Raw genomic sequence first — 21,653 nt, 5'->3', positions numbered from 1 at the left:
CAAGTGAAGAGCCTGTAAAAAATAAGAGCAAATACACAAATTACAAGCATAGATAAATACAACAGGACAAAGTTACAAATAAATAAGGTTGACGGTATTCAGGTACAGAAATGTAATAATTGAGTGCAAAATAACACTGCATAGTGTTCACTGTATAGATTACATATATATTAATCTTTGTCAAATCTGTGTTTTATTGTTTGATTATAGCATTAATGACAGCATCAGATATTTATAGGCTGCTGTCCCTTTTAAGACCTAATGCACGGATCCAATGATACTCATACAGTTTATTTCTTACCACATTGATTGTCGAGATGAGTATTTTATCAGAATTTTATGTGTTTGTGTTTGTTAAAACACAAGGAGATGCGAAAGAGGATTCAGTTTGGTGTTCACACACATCTCTGCATATGTGCGCGAGTACCAAATCAATCTCTTTCGCATCTTCTTTGTGTTGGAGTAGTTTAAAATTGCTTGAGTCTGTAAACAAGTACAAATGATAAACTTTCACTGTATTATGGTTAAATTTTGCAATTAATCCGCGGATCACATGTGTGCCGAAGCATGGGGCCTGGTCTGTACGGATCACGGATCAACTACGATCCATTCAACTCTTAGTTGGGCCTATGCAGTTTATCGCAACATTAATAAATTTCAATGCGAATTCAATGTGAATAGTTTTTTTTATTTCCACATAATTATCTTCTGGATCAGCTGTTAGTGTTTGTTTTAAATGTCCTTAATTAAACACTTTCCATTCCTAGCAGACCGTAGGCAAGATATTAAAAAAGGTATAGCTGACAAGTTGGTCATTTTTGCTCACCCTGCTCAACATGAGATGATGTTTCACTTTTTATTTTCTGTGTTTCGTTCTTGTAGCCTTGATATTAAAACAGTAGCAATATCAGATGTTCAGTTTATTATATCCCAGTTAATGGCAGTTTTTTTTTTTTTTTTTTCTCAAGATATGCAGTCGTAGTATGTTCCGTTCTGAACGTCGCCAGTGTGCGTTCGAGGGAAAGTCTGCAGTCGTGTCGACCCCTCATGCATTGATTCCAGCCCCTGATCCAACCCCCAAAATGAGAGGGAGCAAAATCGATTTGTGCTTTTATCTCCACACCCAGACTGCTGTGGTGATGGCAATGAAGGGAGACAGAGAGAGAGAGGCTGATGGGATCTGAAATAGAAAGCAAGTCAGTCTGAATGTGGGGCTTGTTTAACTGCCGTGGTTTTATTGTGTGGCCCAAAACCTTTCTCCTTCTTTCTTTTCACTTTCTCCCTCTCTCTTTCACTTTCTTGTCACTCTTCTCACTCTCCACAATGCACCGTCTTGCTGTGACTGAAAGTGACAGTGCTCTTTAAAGCGGTTAGTAAAGGCCAAGTCTTGGGTCAGTGTGTCACAAAGATGGTGTGCCATTCCGAATTACAGAATTAAATTACAATGTCTTTTCAATTTCAATTCAATCTTATATATAAATAAGGGCTGGGCAATTTAACGTGTTATTGCGTCAACTAATTACTTAACGCCAACAATTATTTTATCGTGCATTAACGCGGTACGGAGCGATCACACTAGTCAAACGAACTGGGATTTGGGGGTCAAACGCACTCGGGCATGGTTAAGATTGTCTAGTGTGAGTACACCCTTATTTTCCCACATCCTGCACACACGAGTCTCTACCACCTTGTGTCTCCGCACTCTGTTGTGTTTGTTCCCGCGATAGTGCAGGTGTCTACTCGGAAGGTGCCTGTTATAATGTTATGATGGAGACTCTGAGCATAATTTGTTTTTCTATAACAAACTATAAAATATTTTCTGTGAAAACGTTAATGCCCTGGCAGGGGCAAATAGCTTTGATTTTATATTTAATTTGATTTAAATTCATGTTTAATTTGAGATTTACAATAAATATTTTAACTGCTATTATGTAAAACGAATACTGCTGTGAAAAAAGCACCTTATTTGTTTAGGTGTTTGCAAACCAAATGTTCATATTGCAGTACTTTTAAATGAAAAAAAGTGTGCAATACATTTCTTTTGAGTTCATCATTGAATTTTGTGCATAATGCGATTAATCTTGATTAATCGCAGAAAAATCATGCAGTTAATCGAGATTAAAGAAAAAAAAATCATTTTTGTCCAGCACTAATATATATATAAATATAAATATAAATATATATATATATATATATATATATATATATATATATATATATATATATATATATATATATATATATATATATATATATATTACACACACACACACACACACCCAATAGAATTCAGTACATTCTGCTTCCTGTTCTTCACATTTTATTTTAGCTTCATGTGTGTAAATTTGATTCTAATTCCAGTTAAAAGGAAGTAAATTCTTAAATTCTCACCGATCTGTCTGCAGTTGACCGCACTGTTTTTATGGACCAGCACCCAATGGATTTAAACCAAAAATAAACAAATAAACACGGCAGAAGCTGTCATAATTACTGCTTGACTGTTGGTGCAAATCAAGAGGTTCTCCGGGCTGCAATCACACCACCGCTAAATTAGCGTAATTATACCATCTCCCTACAAGGCCATCAAATGAATTATTTTCTCCTAATGAAACTAATCACAGTAGTCTCTGTTGAGCTTTCCAGGAATGGCATAGGCTAATTATAGTTAGTGGTGTGCATGATTTGCGGGTATTTTGGAGGTATCGCTTGATCAGCGCTGTTGTTTGTTTGTCCCTTATACTGAACTCACCTCTCCTACCGCTCTTGTCATGGTGACTCCCCTCTAATCAGCATCTATGCTTTTAAGACATCGTTTCTACTATGCAGTACATTTCCATGTGTAATATCTTGAATAAAACATTAAACTTTGAAATGAGTTTTCTTTCTTCAAGACATCATAAAGTGAGTATTTCACCAGTTTGGTTTGAGCATATGCTACATTTTAAGTTTTTGAAATTTAATTAAAATTGTTTTAACTAATAACCAATTATAAGGTTTTGTCCTAAGTTTCTCTTCACATCCAGTCAGTCTTTAGTACTATCCTTTCACATAACAAAAGCAATCATCTTTCAGAAAGTGACATCATTATGGAAGGTAAACAACAGCACAAGCTTTAGTGATATCATTTTAAAAATGAAAAAATATTAAAATGAACTTCAGTTGAATCCCTCACTTTTATCCCAGCATCTGTAGACAGTAAACAGTCAAATTTAAGTTTCTGGAAGTTTGGTATATCCTCTTTTAAATTACAGCATGAATATGATTATTGTTAAGTTACTGAGTTTTGAAAGTATACTGCATAACAAGCATGACTCAAGAGAGATTCAGAGGAAAGAGAACTGCCGTTGTGTCATAAAAACAAAGAGTTGTGCCCTGACATATGCCTCTCCTGGCACACCGTCAGAGCTCACTGTTTGTGGAACATCATGAGCAGGTGTCCTTATGTATAATTAGTGCTTCCTCCACTCCACATGCAGAGAAGCCTACAAGTCCTCCAAGCTGCTATTAACACAAGCCCACCATCTTACTGAACACGATATCTCAAAATACACATTCTGCCTCTTGCATGATGATAACAATATGATGCACACTAGGGATGAGAATCATGAAGAATTTAACAATTTGGTTGTTAATGGTTCCACTAAAGATTCAAAACCACAAATTTTTTAATTAATACTTTTATTCAGGAGGGGTAGTTAAAACAAATAAAAAAGTGTCTAAATATATATATATATATATATATATATATATATATATATATATATATATATATATATATATATATATATATATATATATATATACAGTATTTATATAAATATTATATATTTTTGTATTACATATTATATAATATTTATATAAATACTGTGTATATATATATTTGTTACTACAATTACAATTCCTTACAAATGCTGTTCTTTTGAACTTCCTATTCAAAGAATCCTAAGAATATATGTATCATGGTTTACACAAAAAGTTTTAAGCAGCACATCTGTTTTCTGCTTTGGCATTAATAGGAAATGGTGTTGTGCACCAAATAAACATATTAGAATGATTTATGAAAAATCATGTGACACTGAAGACTGGAGTAATGATGCTGATAATTCAGCTTTGCCATCACTGAAATAAATTACGTTATAAAATATATTTAAATCAATTTTTTGTTTTCATTTTAATTTGTAATATTTCACAATATTTATATTTTTAATCAAGTAAATGAGATATATTTATTTTTTTAGTTATAAACAAAAAGTAAACATATTGGTTACAAATTTGAAATACAACTTATTTCTTTTCATTTAAAGTCAGATAGTAATAACTTTCTGCATCTGTGACTCATTTATAATTTTTATAGTTTTTTTTTTTTTCAGAACTGGCTGTGAAATATAGTACACTTGCATGTGATTTTTATTTATTTTTTTATTGTTCCACATTGGCGGAAGAAAAATGTTAACCAAACTGATTGAAACCATTTCTGAATAAGAACCGATCCCTGACGCTAATGAATACAAATCATAACAACAGCAAGTGGAATCAGGCTAATTTGTCTCATGATTTGTGAAATATATTGAATAAATCTCTGCGGTGGAGGCAGTTGTGGCAGCATTGGATAAAGAGGAGTTAGTCATCAGTGTGATTGTGTTTATGTGCTTGAGAGCACTGCGCCCGATCAGGGATCCCAGCGTGATTACAGCGGGCGCATAGTCACGGCTCTCTCTCTCTGTGACTGAAATCAATGCTGCCAGAGTCACAACAGACTGAGGCCGGTTTGTGCTCAGCCAGGTGTTCTCAGCCATGAAGAGAAGCACCATATTATCCATCTGCTGTGCTTTCTGTGCTTCAGAGACCGTCTCTGGCCTTGGCAAGGTCACAGCTATTGACTCACTCCAAGATATTTCTGCTATTACAGAGCTACAGATATCATTGAGGGAGCTCATAAATAGGTTCAGAGACAGCCAGGGAAAGAAAGAAAAAGAAAGATTGTTGTATTGTGAGTGTTGTCCCTGAGAGATGCCACAGTGGACATTACAATGAACTCTTTGCTTCTTGTGCGGTTTTCTTTTTTTTTTTTGTTCCACTAAAGTCATGGCTTGGCAACAGATTGAAGAGAATTTTATAAGATTTGCATGTTTATATCAATCAATTAGTCAGTTTTTTTTTTTTTCTCTTTCATTTATTTGCTTCCTTGCCATTGCAGGTGATCTGTGTGAGTGCACTCTTTCTGAATGATATTACTCTTCAAATTTCATGTTTGTTTGCTTGTTAGATTTTTAATTATGTCAGAATGGAGGTGAATGGCAGGGAAGTGTAATTTATATTCATCTGACAGTGACTGAGAGCTCCCACTCAAGCTAATGTGATTAACAATGCATGATTGACAGGTAAATCTCATGAGATGGAGCTCCGCCCACAATGCCTGACATCATCATCTGTGTTTGTATGGGAGGTAAAAAAAAAAAGAAAAGAAAAAAAGATGGAGTGAAGAGTCAGAACAAACTTGAACAGAGACATAAATAAGAAAATCATATGCAAGATGTGGTGAATCTTGAAAGATCAAACATACGAAAGCAAACTTCACATTTGAATTTGTGTATTTTTAACTGGTTTAAAGATAAATTAATAAAAAATAAATGAAATTGTCACGCTCATGTGATCTTGTGAATAGAGTGAAAAGAACAAATTTATTTAAAAATTTCTGGAGGGAAAAATTATTGTTAAAATTGTAATAAATTATCAAATTGTTAAAGTCTTATGAATTTGATTGATCGGGCATCCGTTTTTATTATTAAAATTTTAATTACAAATTTCAAACTAAAAGCATAGAATTTGGGGGAAAGGAGTTTAATAGGGCACTACAATAACCATTTGGTGTACTTTTTACAGTTCTGATGGTTTATCATTTATTTATATTTTCATTTATGGTTTTGAATGTTATTTCTGATTTCATAGTATGACGTTTTGACGTTTGACGATTTGACGTTTGACATTTAAAAACTGATTGTCCATTTAATTTAAAATCACACTTTTGACATTTCAGATTTGTAATCTCTGAGCAATGTCAGTACAAACTAATTAATATTCATGAGCTCATATTTTGCCATATAAGGACACTGTAACCCATCCATCTTCAGTCTAATTTATTCCAGCGCCACAGGTTGAGCTGCGTACCATACAGCAGATTTTTAATACACATCAGGGCGCTCCAGCCACATGGCAAGGAAGAGCACAACAACAGTCCCACCAGCTGTATCTTCTCTCCTGACCCCTCCATCTCCCGCAGTCATTATATCTTTAGCCTGGAACTTCCCTGCACTGATAGCTGTTGTGCTTGTTGTGGTGGGAGAGCGAGATTTTAATTACAGATTACCGCTGTTCAACGTCATGCACAACAGGTAGCATGTCAGAGAGCTGACAGACTGCAACTATGGACCTTGGATTCTTTAAAAACAGAATGTTTGGGGGGTGGTAGGGGGCATTTTCTGTGCTGTTGGCCGAGTGGTGAGGAACTGCATTAGTGACCTGCAGAGGTCATGAATGGATGGCTGCTAGTCTACTTTACTGTCCCCTAATCAAATAAAAAGGAAGGAACTCTTATCCAAGGATAAAATGGAATCAGCAAAATGCAACCAAGTCCGCTAAAAAAGGTGGTATGGGTAGTATGGGTGGTGGACTCATATTTAGTTCAATAGCTATCTGACTTAACAGAAGTGAACTGTCATTGATTACATAATTTGCATATTTGTTGCATGATAACATGTTCCGAAAATTGTGTGTGTGTTTGTGTGTGTATAGTATTTTTATATGTATTTTTATTTTTTTAACAGATCTTACTTTTTACTTTTTGTGTGTTTTTGAAAGAAGTCTTTTATGCTTACAGAGGGTGCATTATTTAATCAAATATACAGTAAAAACCGTAATAATGGAATTTTTTACTTTTTATTTATAGATTTATTCCATTTTACTTTTTAAAATTGTATTTGTGTATATAGTTGAATATATGCATTTAATTTAACATTTTAACATAATGTCTATATACAGTGGTGGCCATAATTATTAGAACACTAGTATTTTTACCAGCTGAACAATGGTTTTAAGTCAGTTATCTTTGCTGTAGCATGTCAGAAATATCAGTTTACATTTCCAAACAATTTGCACAAGGAGTCTGACAACAGCTAGTGCTCCACACAGAGATCTGATCTCATCATCATCCAGTCTATATATATACATACACACACACACACATATATATATATATGTGTGTATGTGTGTGTGTGTGTATGTATAAAATTTTATGAATGATAGCTATGCATAAACTTTCTTAAGAGAAAAAAAACTGAATTTACTATGTATATGTATATTACTATGGAAATACTTAGATTTTCTGCATGAAATGAAAAAAAAGTATTATTTACTCAAAATACACAAATGAAATGAAGAAATTGGCTACTATCCCATTGACAAAGCTGTCAGTGCTAGAAACCAACAGCGCAGGGACTTGCTGATTTTCAGTGATCCAGTGATTTAATTGCTGTCGCTGTGAACGGGGCTTGATACGTCATTGAGCTAAACATCTAGCTGGTTAATGTGGAATTCAAAACATTTTAGTTAAATAAAGTCAAGGCTTTGGGTGTAATCCATCCAGCTCAAAGGGTAACTGTCGTAAATACTTAATGGACCAAGTTCATACAAACTCTTATCAGTAGTGAACAGATTTCGCTGTGTAGAGTTGACTCCTGTTTACCCAAGCTCATCAGTTATTCAGAGCTAATCAGCCTGAGATGTGAGGATCAGCGGGCAGGCAGGGTGACAGCGAGCGTGCGTGTGTGTTTGAGAGATGGAGTGAGAGAGAGTGAGAAAGAGAGGTGTTGCTGTGAGAACAGACCTCCACTGCATCGCTACTGGAGCACGCGCCACACCACGTCTGTGTCTGTCTCTGTCTCCGCTGGTCTCTCTTTCGCTTGTGATTCCACACAAAAGTGTGCTATGGACACTCTCCGTTTGCTCCAGGTAAAATATGCCAGGATTGTGTCTGAAGTTGAATATGCTGGGGTTTTTCTGTCTGTCTGTTAAGTGAGCTGTGAAATGCTTTCCTGCTTGGAGAGATGACCGTAGTGAGTGTGTGAAATGGTTAAATGACTTGGAGGCAAACTCAGAAGTCAGCTCTCTCGTGCCAGGGTTTCATGCATGGCTTCAAGAAGTAGTGAAACACTGTGCGTAATCCTGTTGGACGCTGCACAGCACATATTTTAGAGCTTGTTAAATTTTGTCCGTTTATTTTCTTGTCTCATTAAATTCTCAGATCCATGAGCATAGGTTTGGGACACCATATGAACGGAAACATGTCCCTACCACAGTTAGAAACTACTGAATACTCTGTATCATTATTGCTGCTGTAATTGTATGTAATTTAAACGTTACATGTTTGTGGCATATTTTTATTAGGTAAATTATTTGATTTACACAAAAAAAAGCAGCAAATCAGCACATTAGAATGTTTTTTGGGGTTTTTTGTTGAAGTGAAGGTTTGATTAATGTCTGTTAAAATTCATGTTTTAGTATTATTTAATAAATTACATTTTAAAATATATTCATAGTTCTTTTAACAGGCAATAATATTTAATATTGTACAGTTTTTACTTTTTGATCAAATAAATGCAGCCTAGGTGAGCGTAAGAGACTTAAAAATTCTGACAGCTTCGCTGATGACGTGGGTCATGTCAATGACATCACATGTTTACAAATTATTTAATTTTTATTGAAATGTTATCAAATGAAGTTTTAGAGCCTTGCTGGAAGCAAAATAGCACACAGATCTGATGAACTGATGGTAATTCTTCTATAGTGTTTTGGAGCTTGACAGTTGTGGTAACTATGAACTGTAAATGAGATGTGTGAAGATTATTCAAAAATATCCTTTTGTTAATTTCAGCAAAAAAATCTGGTTGGTAAATAATAACAGACTGTCACTTTAAACCTTGTTTTTGATTGACACATTCGCTCTGGCACAAACCAGATGTTTACTTTTAAGTGTCTTGTAATTGCTTTTAAACGTAAAAAAAATAAATATATTATTTCAAATCATCAAAACGAGTCTGTTTGGTAGTTTTTATTCAATGTTCAAAAGACAGAGGACAAATGTTGTTTTTTATATAAAAAGAACGGAGTCTTGAACAGACTCTTTTTCTTTTGTTTAGATGAAAATATTCATTTGATTTTAAAACATGCTGGTGAATGTTAAAACCAAACCTACGCTGAGCTATTCCTGGATCGCAGTAATAAAGTGGATTTGTTGTGTCATTTTGCTGTCACATTACAAGCATTCAGAACTTAATTGGAGAAAATGAGGACATATTTGTGAAGGTTTATAAAAGGCTTTTGTTTGCTTGAATTTCATTTTATTTGCTTGAATGAAGGATAACTAGCTGGCAGAACTTCAGAAGCTCCACAGAGGTGCTTGGATGCTCTCCTGTTCTGATGTGGCAGAGATCACATTTGCTTTCCTGTCTTCATCCTCCTGGGTTCAGTAATCAGACTATCTATTTTTATCAGTTAGAGCCCAGGAGACACCAGCAAGGCCGCCATTGATTCTCACCATTAAACAGCTGTCTTGCCTTCAGCTTGGGATCCTTATTGCTCTCATTTCCACCTACCGTTCAGGGTCGTAGAGACTGACTAATGCAGGGGACACTCTGCGTGTGTCTGATTCACACCTCACTAACTCTCTTTTCTAATGCTGATTCCACACTTTACAAATGATACTTTTTGGTGTGTTCATCAATGCGACTTTATTGTCCCACTGTTGTGTCCCATTGCAAGTAGGTAATGAGTCGTGACAAGAAGATGCCAGATTTACTGTTTTATTCGTGTTTTTGTCACTTTGAATTTACAACCAAACCTTTACGTGCACAGAACAAAGGCGCTTGCATCCTGATGATATATTGCAATAGAAGCAGCTGTTGAGCAGAGATGGAATCTCAAAGCTAGTTTGCAAAATCAACGTGACTCGACTCTGACTGGTCAGTGGACGTGGGCTTCAAATTAGAATCTTAAGAAATTCCAAAGAGGAATTATTATTATTATTTTTTTTTTGGTTGGTTGGTTTGTTTATGCTGTCATTTGGTCCTACATTACTCAATAATCTTATTCTAGTAAATCAGGAATTGTTTACCTACCTTATTTAACCCAAAATGGTGCATATTTGTACCTAAATAGTACATATGTGACCCTGGATCACAAAACCAGTCATGAGTAGCACGGGTATATTTGTAGCAATAGCCAAAAATACATTGTATGGGTCAAATTTAAAAAAAAAAAAAATCTCGTAAGACTAAAAATAATTAGGATATTAAGTAAGGATCATGTTACATTAAGAAAATTTCCTAATGTAAATATAGGAAAACTTAATTTTTGATTAGTAATATGCATTTCTTCATTTGGACAACTTTAAATGTGATTTTCTCAATATTGTGAATGTTTTTGTTTGATTGTTTTTTTGCACTCTCAGATTCCAGATTTTCAAATAGTTGTATCTTGTTCAAAAATGTTGTCCTATCCTAACAAATTTCACAAAATTGACCCTTATGACTGGTTTTGTGGTCCAAGGCCACATATAAGTACCTTTTGAAAGCATACCACCCTAGTAACAACATTTTTAATAATTTGAAATATGAAATAGTCCTGAAACAGGCTTTTTAGAACTAACCCAAAGCATATACATGTAACATACATGTTTTTATTTGATTAAAAATACAGTAAAAAATTATAATATTGCAAAATATTATTATAATTTAACATAACTGTTTTGTTTTAATATGTATTAAAATTTAATTTATTCCTCTATTGCAAAGCTGAATTTTAATCAGTATTTATTCAGTTTTCATGATTAGACAGTTTTCATTAGTCAGAAATCATTCTAATATGCTGATTTACTGCTCATGAAACATCTGTTGAATAATTTTGTGGATTCTGTGATACATGTTTTACAAGATTCTTTGTTAAATAGAAATTTGAAAAGAACAACATTTATTTGCAAACCAAATTTTTTTGTAACATTATTAATGTATTTGAAGTGTCATTTTTGATCGCTTTATTGCATCTTTTATGGATAATGGCATTTATTTATATCCCCAAATGACATAAACTTTGTGTCAGAAACATGTCAGGTTATGAGAAATGATTTATACAATTAAGTGTGACCATAAGCATAAAGAAAGCTGCTAAATTAACATCATTAATAGTAGACCAAATCCACAAATTAGACAGATTACCTTTATACCAATTGCAAACTGAACATTTTTTAGTGCACGCTCACTTCAGAAAACCGCTTTCACATCAGCCAAACGATTCAAACTCTGACAACAAACAGACTCTGTCCACGCCAGAATCTCTAATGTGAAAGCACCCTCAAGTGTTCCTCTGCTCTTTGTCTTCCAGATGGACCCCGTCCAGAAAGCAGTAATCAACCACACATTTGGAGTCTCCATTCCTCCCAAGAAAAAGCAAGTTATTTCTTGCAACATCTGTCAGCTTCGCTTTAATTCAGATGTGAGTACAAAAAAAACAAACTTTTCTCTGGTTATTTCTCTGTGTTTATATGAGGACGTGTAAATGTTTGTCTTTGGTTTGTGCATGTGCCGCATCTCCTTCCAGTGTACCCTTTTCACTTCAATATGGAAAGAGAAGTGATCTTAGCCCTTTCTAGTTCTGCCTGTGTAAAAGTGGCTGTTATAGTGCTGTGTTTCGCTCTGCACGCTGATGGCTGATTAAAAGTAGCCCCAGTACAGCCGTTTAGGGTTCAAGTGGCAACGCTCTTCATTAATCATACAAAACAAGGTAAGTGTGCTAATGTATGGTGATTTTAACAGACGTGATTCTGCCAGTTCCCTCAGCCAGCTTTTAATGAACACTTCTCAGCCATTTTCGACAAGATTCATGTTGGATCATTTGAATGTTTTCATTAAATCAATTGTTATTTTTGCTGATTTTCAGTGCTCTCTCATTCTCTTCCTTCACCTTTGTTGATTGCACTCTAAGTCATTGAGTCCATAATACACACAGCAATTCAACACAGATACCACAGTACGCCTTCAAAATACATTTTTGATGTTGTTAGTTGAATTTACAAAGCCTATGTTTTATATTCAGGGGAATCAAGGATCATTTCTTATTCAGAACCATTTCATTTTTAGCAAAAAAAAAAAAAAATTGTAATTAATTGTAATGGTCCAGTGAGATTTTTGTTTGCACAAGGAGTCTGACAGCAGCCAGTGCTCCACACAGAGATCTGATCTGATCATCATCAGTCTGTCTGGAATGACACGAAGAAACAGAACAAACTGAGACAGATTCAGTCCAGAAGAACTGTGGCAACATCTCCAAGATGCTTCAAGAAACCTACCTGCAAAGCTACCTGAAAAACTATGCGCAAGTGCACCTATAGGGCAAAATCTGCTTTAAACGCAAAGGTTTGTGACACCAAATGGTGATTTAATTTAGTTAATAGAAGTTAAGTGATAAAGAAAATCTACTTATGACATTATTTTTGACAGTATCCTCATTTTACAGCATTTTTACACAAGTGCCTAAAACTTTTAACAGTACTGTAGATTTGCAGGTAGTTTTCTTGAAATTGTTGCCACAGTTCTCTTGGATTGAGTCTGTCTCAGTTTGTTCTGTAAAAAAAATAAAAATAAATCTTCTTCTGGATTTAGTCTCTGGATTACAGATCTCTGTGTAGAGCACTGACTGTTGTCAAACTCATTGTGCAAACAAAAATCTGGATTATTACAATTAATGGCAAAATGAATTTTTGGGAATGTAAACTGATATTTCATACTGACACTACAACAAAAGATAGAAATAACTGACTTGACACCATTTTTTAGCTGGTGAATATACTAGTGTTCTTATAACTTCGGCCACAATGCTTATGTGTATGTACAGTATATAGTGCAACTAACATCAGTTTGTTGGTTTGTCACTCAGCTGCTGTTTATGATTTTCCTAACTTTTTGTAATCTATAATAGATTTTCATGCATAATGTCCCAAATAAAATGTGGCATTGTTTACTCACTGGCAGAGCAGTAAAATCCCAGCGGCTGCACAAAACAGTACCGTTATGTTTACAAGTGCGCATACAGGTGTAGGGTTCTGCACAGAGTCGCTTGTGTTGTGTTGTTCTCTATGGGAGAGGGGTAATTACTTACTGTACTGCCATGTTGTTCCACTCTGTCTTGGCATTGATTAAGCCATTTAATTTAAGATGAATGGCACAGGGTGGCAATAAGCCCTGGCTGACAGAGGGCTCCCACTGCGAACGGTAATTGAGAAAAGGTTTCTCTCAGAGTGGAAAACAGACGCAAGAGCACCATTGTGCATCTGTTTTGTCTCCTCCAGGTCTTTTTCATCTTTATCATGACAAACAGGCAGGAATGCAGCACAGGAACCAGGGGAACCCCTTTGGACTTCTGAGCAAAGGCAGACATGGTCCTGTTGTCTCAGTGGGGCGGCTGCTGGGTGTCCCAGCCGGCCTGTTGTTCCCTCCTGTGGTGCATAATTGCTTGATTGCTATCGAGTTTGAAACCGTTTTCCAACACAGTCAACGTGCTTCTGAATTGAAGCGACTGCTAGAGATTAACTTGTCTCAGCTTCCTGTTATCGTCTTCCCCCTCTCTCTCTCCCGCTCTCTCTCACTCCAAAAAAGCACAATAAAGCGGAAAGTGAAATGACTGCCTTTCTTGGGATAATTTAAAACAGTTTCCTCTTGCAATCTCCCATTTGAACAATGCTTTAAAGATTAAGCGGCGTATCTGAGCTAGCGTGGGGCGAACAGAAGTGTCAACGGATGTTCCCCAGACCGCCGAGCTCTTTGATGCTAATTCTGGGTGTATGTGTTGCCACGTTGTGATCTTCACCGATAGAGCTGTCTCTCCTGCTCTCCGTGCTCCCTGGAGATGCTCATCTGCAGGCCCAGTCCAAAGCACATCTTGCTTAAGTGGAAGTGATGCTCTGGTTGGCGTGTCAGAACGAATCAGCCCACGTCCCGTGTTTACCTTCGTTCTCTGTGGGCCTGAAGTTGCCGTGTTTGTCGAGCACTGTGCTGTTACCATTTTATGTTCCAGGGGAACATAGATTCGCACACGTTATACACAGGCAAAATGGCTCATATTGGTCTCACAGCTTGCTCATGTAGATTAGCCATCACCCTCGGAAGCTACAAACTTTATCCGTGGTTTTATTAAAGCTCAAACGCCTCTTTGTTTTGCCACAGTCCTGCGATGTAATTTAATCCCGTATTTAGTGCACGCTCTAGACTCACTGTGTCATCCAATCCTGTTGCCAGAGGGGAAAATACATTCTGTAACCAAAGGTTGAGCACATCCTCGGCCAAGCTCTAATGAAGTTTTGAGGAAAGCAGTAGTTCCACTCAGTGCTTTTGTTTCCATAATGAGTCCAAGTGTGCCGCTGTGAAGTGTCTAATGGGCATTTTTAATGAAAATACACCATAAACAGAAGAGATAAATAGGGTTTGATATTCCTCCCTGCTTGTTCTGTGAAATATTCCCATGGTGATGTAAAATAATAATGATATTCAGATTTGTTTGGACACTGTCTGATACATAGATTTTTTTTTTTATATAAAATCATATTTATGTAGTTCTTTACATAATTTATAGTATATTAGTATGTTGCTATAGTATTCATATATATATTTTTTTACATTTTATTCTGCTATTTCTATTATTTCTGTAAATCACTTATGTAATCTATTTATGTAATTTAATTAGATTACATGTAATCTATGTAATCAAATAACTTTTTTTATAAAATGTGTGTAGTGCATGCCTGTGCAAAACATCTGAGTAGTTGGTAAATTTTTTTCATGCATTCTAGGCAGTTGCTTGCATTTGTTGTTGCTGAATGTTTGGTTTTAATTCAAATTTAAATGTAAAATCATTGCATCCAAGCTTTCTATTCATCAAAACATCCTGAAAATAAAATGTATCATGGTTTCCACAAAAAATATTAAGCTGCACATCTGTATTCAATATTAATTATAATAAGAAATGTGACAGTAAAGACTGGAATGATGGATGCTGAAAATTCAGCTTTGCATCACAGGAAAAAATTACATTTTAAAATATATTAAAATGGAAAACTGTTATTTGAAATTGTAATAATATTTCACAATTTTACTGTTTTTACTATATCCTTGGTGAGCATGAGAGACTTTTAAATGGTCATGTAGCTGCTGTCACATTAAGTAGTTTAACTCCACATCATCAGGCGTCACGGATGTGACTTACTGGTGAGCATCACTGCTGTTGGGCTAATGTGTACTAATGGACACACTTGCACACATTACATGTTTCCCAAGTCACTATAGATTAGCACTAATTAATGGCTCAGATCAATGTGTGTAAAAGCCAAACCTTAAATGCCATTTATGTCCATTATGTTTTAAAACTTTGCCAGGCGTATAATTACAGCCTTTAACTGTTCAAACCCGCCACGCAATTTACTGACCCCGTGCAAGTTTATTGTTCAACTCCAGCCTCTGAAATGCCTCATATAAATGACCTTACCATTAATGTGTTCAGCATTTTATTTTATATGCTTTCCACAAACTAAGCATGCTCCCATTTTCTCTAGAATGCAACTTTTTTAAATGCCGTAATTACACTTCAGGCAGGGCCTGCAGGCAGCTGACAATTCTATAAATTGTTTTTGGTTTGATATGGTGTTTTTATTTCATATTTTAACTTGGAAATCTTGGCCCTCTGTTTAGCTGTTAAAATAAATTCTTGCAGATGTGGCCTGAATAAACTCTGCGAATGTGGGAAAATTGACGCTGAATATTCAGCTTTTCACTCTACTGCCTTTTACAAATACACAGAAACTGTTTATACTGAAACCTTTTGTTTCATGACAGCTTTGGGGGGGTTTTTTCAGTTACATTACATTGTCTGAGGTTTTTTTTTTTCCTAACCTTTGCAAGGTGTGTTCTTTTGAAGACTGCATTAAAGCAATGAGAATAATGGCTGGTGTGCGCTCTTAGGTTTCCCTTATCTCCTGTAAATGAGCTGTTTTATCTCCATTTGTGCTTATTGAAACAGAGAAGCCCCGACCATTTCATTTGAAGTTACCTGATCTAAAGGTGTGTGTCCTGCTGTGATGTGACATTAGGTGAAGTGGTGGCTTCCCTTCACACAGAGACTGAAGCCCCTTTCACACTGCACGTCGGACCCGGCAAATTGCTGGAACATTGCCGGGTCGACTTCTGTGTGAAAGCAAACACGTCCCGGGATGATTCTGGGATTGAACCCGGGTCGGGGACCTAGGTAACATTGCCGGGTTCAGTCCCGGAACGAGCGCTGTGTGAATAAAAGCCAGATCTAATGCCGTGTCGTAGTCATGATGCACGTTATCGCGCGACTCTTTTAGCGGGTGTTCTGAAGGCAGATCAACGTTCGCAACGAAAAAATATGTGCAAACTGTAACGAAGCAGAAATCAGTTGAGATTGTTCGCCAGCTTCAGTGAAAGTTAACGTGCCTAGCGTTTTCGACTCGTACATTACACGTCACACCCTGATATCACGTGGCTTTACGGTACCTTTACGGGTTGTGTGTTAATGCACACACATATTCCGGGTAATCACTGGCAGTGTGAAAGTGCAAAATCTAGCGACCCGGGTACAAATTACCCTTGTATTTGCCGGAATCGCAGTGTGAAAGGGGCTCTACTGTCCTTATGTGAGAACATGGCAATATGGCAGATAGCCAGCACATCTCATTAAAGCATAAGGAAATCCAAGTCTCAATTTTCCTGTTTACACCTGGTATTAAGATGGTGGACATTGCTAAATTTAAACAGACTCTTTCTTGTCACTTTTTCACTGTAATCTTTATATTTAATTGTATTCCATATTTGTATTATATGAATGATTTCTGATGGATCATGTGACACTGTAGACTGCTGAAAATGTAGTTTTGCCATCACAGAAATAAATTACATTTAAAATTATTTTATATCTTATATTGTAATAGTCTGCACAATATTTTGGTATTATTCAATTAATCGAGCTTTGGTGAGCTTTGGGTTTTAGAGATGTTTTATTTAGTTCTGGACAACGATCAATCGCACCCAAAATAAAAAATGTTGTGTACATAATATATGTATGTGTACTTTGTATATTTATAAATACACACACATACATGTATATATTTAATGTTATATATTACTATTATTTAATATTATGTTATATTAATATTAAAAATATGTTTTTTTATATAGTAAATATATTTATATGTTATATAAATTATATGAATATAAATATATACATGTTAATATTTTCAAAATATTTACTGTATGTGTGCATCTTTATATATATACATAATAAATATTTACAGTGCACATGCATATATAATATAAACAACAACTTTTATTTTGGATGCGATTAATCGCGATTAATCATTGCCCAGCACTAGCTGTATTATATCATGTCTAGGCCCTCAGAATGCCTGCCAGATTATAGGGGTTTTCCGCCTTCAAAACCTCAGTTTAAAACCATGCTAACAGTTGTTCAGAGCGATATTTCTCAGATGACTGCTCGTGATTGGATCACAGAGACAGATCTTAATACCACGTGTGTGCAGAGCTTACATGTGAGGAGATCAGAAAAAAGCTGGAAATAGGAATGTTTCACTGCATTGAGATCTGCAGAAATTCTTGTGAACTTTGTGTAAGATTGAGAATTGAGGATCAGTTCCAATAATACTGGTACTAGGGTAAAATGTTTAAAATGTCTGGGTTTTCCTATTGACATTTTCTATATAATTATATATATTTCTATATATTTCTATATAATTTGCATACGTTATATGTAAATGTATTTGCATTGCTTTTAGCATTTTCTTCTGTGTTTTTAAAGTGCCTAAAAGAATCAATAATGGAATCCTTAAGGAACTGAATCAGAGTCATTCAAGTACTTGCAGTTCCCGTCCCTAGTTAGAAAACACAGCTAATTATTTTGTCTTTTTAAAAGTAGTTATTTGGAAGATGGATTACCAGTGGGGGTTCAGATCAAGGCATGTTCTGCTAAAAGTCTTCTGATGTATTGAGCTGTAAGTTGTTGTTTTTTTTTTTTTTTTATGAAAATGAAGCACTTTTACAGTATCTGCACTCTGAGATAAAGCACTGAAGAATGGAAATTGGCTAATAATCAGACTTTTGGCATGTATTTTTTTCATCAAATTAAGGTTGTTATTGTACTTAAAATAATTTTAACAGCTGAAGTGAAGGGAAAGAGTATGTCATAATTGCTGTATGACTTCGTGCATTGAGGGAGTTTGTGAGCAGAGGTTTTGTGGCAGGGACCTGTGGCCTCGGAAAAACAACAGCAGTTGGCACTAATAATGCTTGTACTGCATAATTGGCTGAATCATTTGAAATTGTCAGTGCAAGACCCAATTTGTTGCATGCACAACTACAAGCACATATATGTTTAAAAGTTGACCATTAGCAGCAGCAAACCATTTCAGATATGACTGTTTCCAAACATGTTTTCTGGACAATACACCCATCTGCAGTTGTTTGGAAAAACAGGTAGTCCTACTACAAATGAAGTTTCAGATGGCTTTCTTATAGGCATTTCTACACACCAGTCTGTCCTGTATTTTAACACAGAGAAAAAGTATACGAGACACTTTTATGTGACATATTGAAGTGGGATCAGAGCATAACACAAAAAAACCCTATGAGAAATAGAAAAGCAAATACATTTCTGACAGTGATGCCCCATCTGAGGCCGGTCTGTTTATTGCATCAGCCAGCCTGTGAAAACCACAAAGACAAAGCATGTATGCATGAGAAAATAGGCTCCCTACAAGATACAAGATCAACTGTGTACTTTCATACAACAAGCTGTTACAATGTGTAGGTGTGTATGTCTTTGACAGGTTTCTTGTACAGTACATGAGCGCTGAACAGGAGGATACACAGACAGCTGTAGGGTAATGCACTGATATTGCTGGCAGCTCCTATTTGCAAATATCAGCAGAAAGGCTTACTGATGCTTATTGCATATGCAAGCCTTTTTTGTTTGCTCGTTCGTGTCCTGCTCCTGTTGCAAAGACATTTTTGCAACATAGCTATTAATAAAGAATGTATGTGGCTGAGTATTCACTGAGGATGTCATATACGCTTGTCAGGCCTTGTTCATGAAACACGAACAGAATGAATTTCTGTGTAAGAAGTTTGTTAAACTATTCTCAAGTAAACTGCAGAATTGGTAGAGTTCATGCAAAACTAGCAGAATACATTTTTATTTAAATTGTCTGGCAAAACTTTCTTGAATACAATTTTTATTAATTGTGATCATCTCTGTACACTGCTATTCAAAAGTTTGGGGTCAGTAAGATTTTTTTTAAATAATACTTTAATAATAAAAAATAACATTTATGTTTGGCAAGGATGCATTAAATATATCAAAAGTGACAGTAAATACATTTATAATGTTACAGATCATTTCTATTTGTATTTCTAAATTTATTATGGTTTCCACATAAATATTAAGCAGAGCAGCTATATTCAACATTATAATAAGAATAATAAGATTATAATAAGAAATGATTCTTGAAAGCCAAAAACAGCTTTACCATCACAGGAATAAATTACATTTTAATACATATAAATAAAAAACCTGTTTTTATTTTAATAGTATTATACAATATTAATGTTTTACCTTTTTGGTTAAATAAAACCAGACTTGTTGAGCATAAGAGACAAACCCCAAACTTTTAAATGGAAAGTCTTTTCAAATTTTTATTTATTTATTTATTTTTAATCAAATTTGATTCCAATTCCAGATTTATTTATTTTTTGCCAAATCAATGAAGCTGATTTCCAAGTGTCAGTTCCAAACTTTTAACAACTGGAATTTTACATTTATTTGTGACTATTTTTCGGTGGAACACAAAATAAGATATTTTGAAAAATGTCAGTGTGTTTTATTTCCAATGTTGTTTGGACCCCAACATTCTTCAGAATAACATCTTTTGTGTTTTACAGAAGAAAGGAATGAATACAGGTTTAGAACGACAAATGATGACAGAATTTTTTTCTGGTCGAACTTTCCCTTTAATGTTCCTGAAACATAAACAGTTTGGAAAATCCATTCTTAGTTTAAAACAATTTACAGAGAAATTTGTGCTGCTCGTGTTCCACGAATGAGGCCCCATGATTGCTAGAACTACGTTGGAAGACACTTGATGTTGTAAGGACTGAAATTACTGTCAGAGTGTGGATGTTTTTCTAAATATTAAAATGGATGCACACACTTAGCTTGAGAGAAAGTCAATTTATAAATGTCAAGTGCACTTAATCCAGGTCACAGGAGATGCTAACATTTGCACAGTGCAGAGAAGACAAAACGCCCCGGGTTGTCAAATCATTCTCTCCTGTCACTGTCTGCAGCAGCGTCCCGTGTGTCATTATGACTCTCAGGTCTGTCACTTGAACAAGCAATCTGTGCAGTTGGTTCGACGGACATTACGCACCTCATTTTCGCTTGGTCTGTCTCTCTCTTTCTTCTATCTTATCATATTTCATGTTTTCCCAGCTCTGGCTCAGATGGTTCAACACACATTCACAAGATCACAAGTGAACTGCAGCCATTATGTCTTTACGACAGAAAAGAGAAAGAAAAGAACTTTGACCACTCTTTAATCACAGCACCTGTGCGACATGCTGTTAGCCGCATGCTTTGTTATAGATATTCTTTCGTCTGTCTGTTTGTGTGTTTGTTTTGATCAAATGTATATATGTATTAACTAGTGAAGTTAATATGTTTCTTTCAATAGAGGCACATCCAATACTGTTCTGAAATCACTGAATTATTAAATCCATGTCCCCCAAAAACAGGTTCAGTAACGGTGTGTTCAGACTGACAGCGATTGAACTGACTGTTGGCACCAATAAATGGATAGATACATTTTATTTGCTTATTTAAAAGCCATAATTATGAAATAAATGTTATACAATATATATCAGAATATTTTAATGTATATTTTATTGTTATATAGAAATATGCATGCAATAAACATTGTATTAATTTGAAACATTAAAAAAATTGAGAAACAAATAAGCACACACACACACACACACACACACACACACACACATATATATATATATATATATGTATATATATATATGTAATTATATATAAATAAAATTATATATATTATATTATATTTATTAAATTATACATATATATTTATGTTTCGCAATCGTTGTTCTGAGAACAGTCTCTGTCAGTGTGAACAGCTCTTACTTGAGAACCTGATGATTTAAAATGAAAAACTTATTGCTTTAAATGTTTGTATCTTATTACTCAAGGACAATAATTCATACAAAGCAGTGACATTCCTGTAATTGCTATTTAAACACCTGGAATACCCCAAACTTTGAATAATCTGCAGTAAAAGCATCCATGAGCAGTGCTGTCTGGCTTTTCCCGGCACTGTCAGAAATCCCTTAAACTCGCAGTTAGTGAACGTGACAGAGTATCAGAGTTTGGTGAGAAAACCCATCTGCAGGTCTTTGGGGATTTTGTCACTTTTGATGTCATAAAAATGAGAAATTGAGCTCCTA

General features: G+C 35.2%; 1 protein-coding gene across 3 annotated transcripts in view; it reads left to right on the top strand.

The window, feature by feature from the left end:
• Positions 1-21,653, top strand: part of LOC109096284 (zinc finger protein 385B) — a 122,002-nt gene that overhangs the window by 90,430 nt on the left and 9,919 nt on the right. For all 3 annotated transcript variants that reach the window (XM_042731742.1, XM_042731743.1, XM_042731744.1), the window contains one exon: positions 11,434-11,544. In XM_042731742.1, coding sequence (XP_042587676.1) covers positions 11,434-11,544 — 111 coding nt within the window. The remainder of the gene's footprint in view (positions 1-11,433; positions 11,545-21,653) is intronic.

The sequence above is a fragment of the Cyprinus carpio genome, chromosome B9 (genome assembly GCF_018340385.1).
Source record: "Cyprinus carpio isolate SPL01 chromosome B9, ASM1834038v1, whole genome shotgun sequence".
Taxonomy (NCBI): domain Eukaryota; kingdom Metazoa; phylum Chordata; class Actinopteri; order Cypriniformes; family Cyprinidae; genus Cyprinus; species Cyprinus carpio.
The sequence above is the reverse complement of the archived record's forward strand: the minus strand, read 5'-3'. Positions and strand labels throughout refer to the sequence as shown.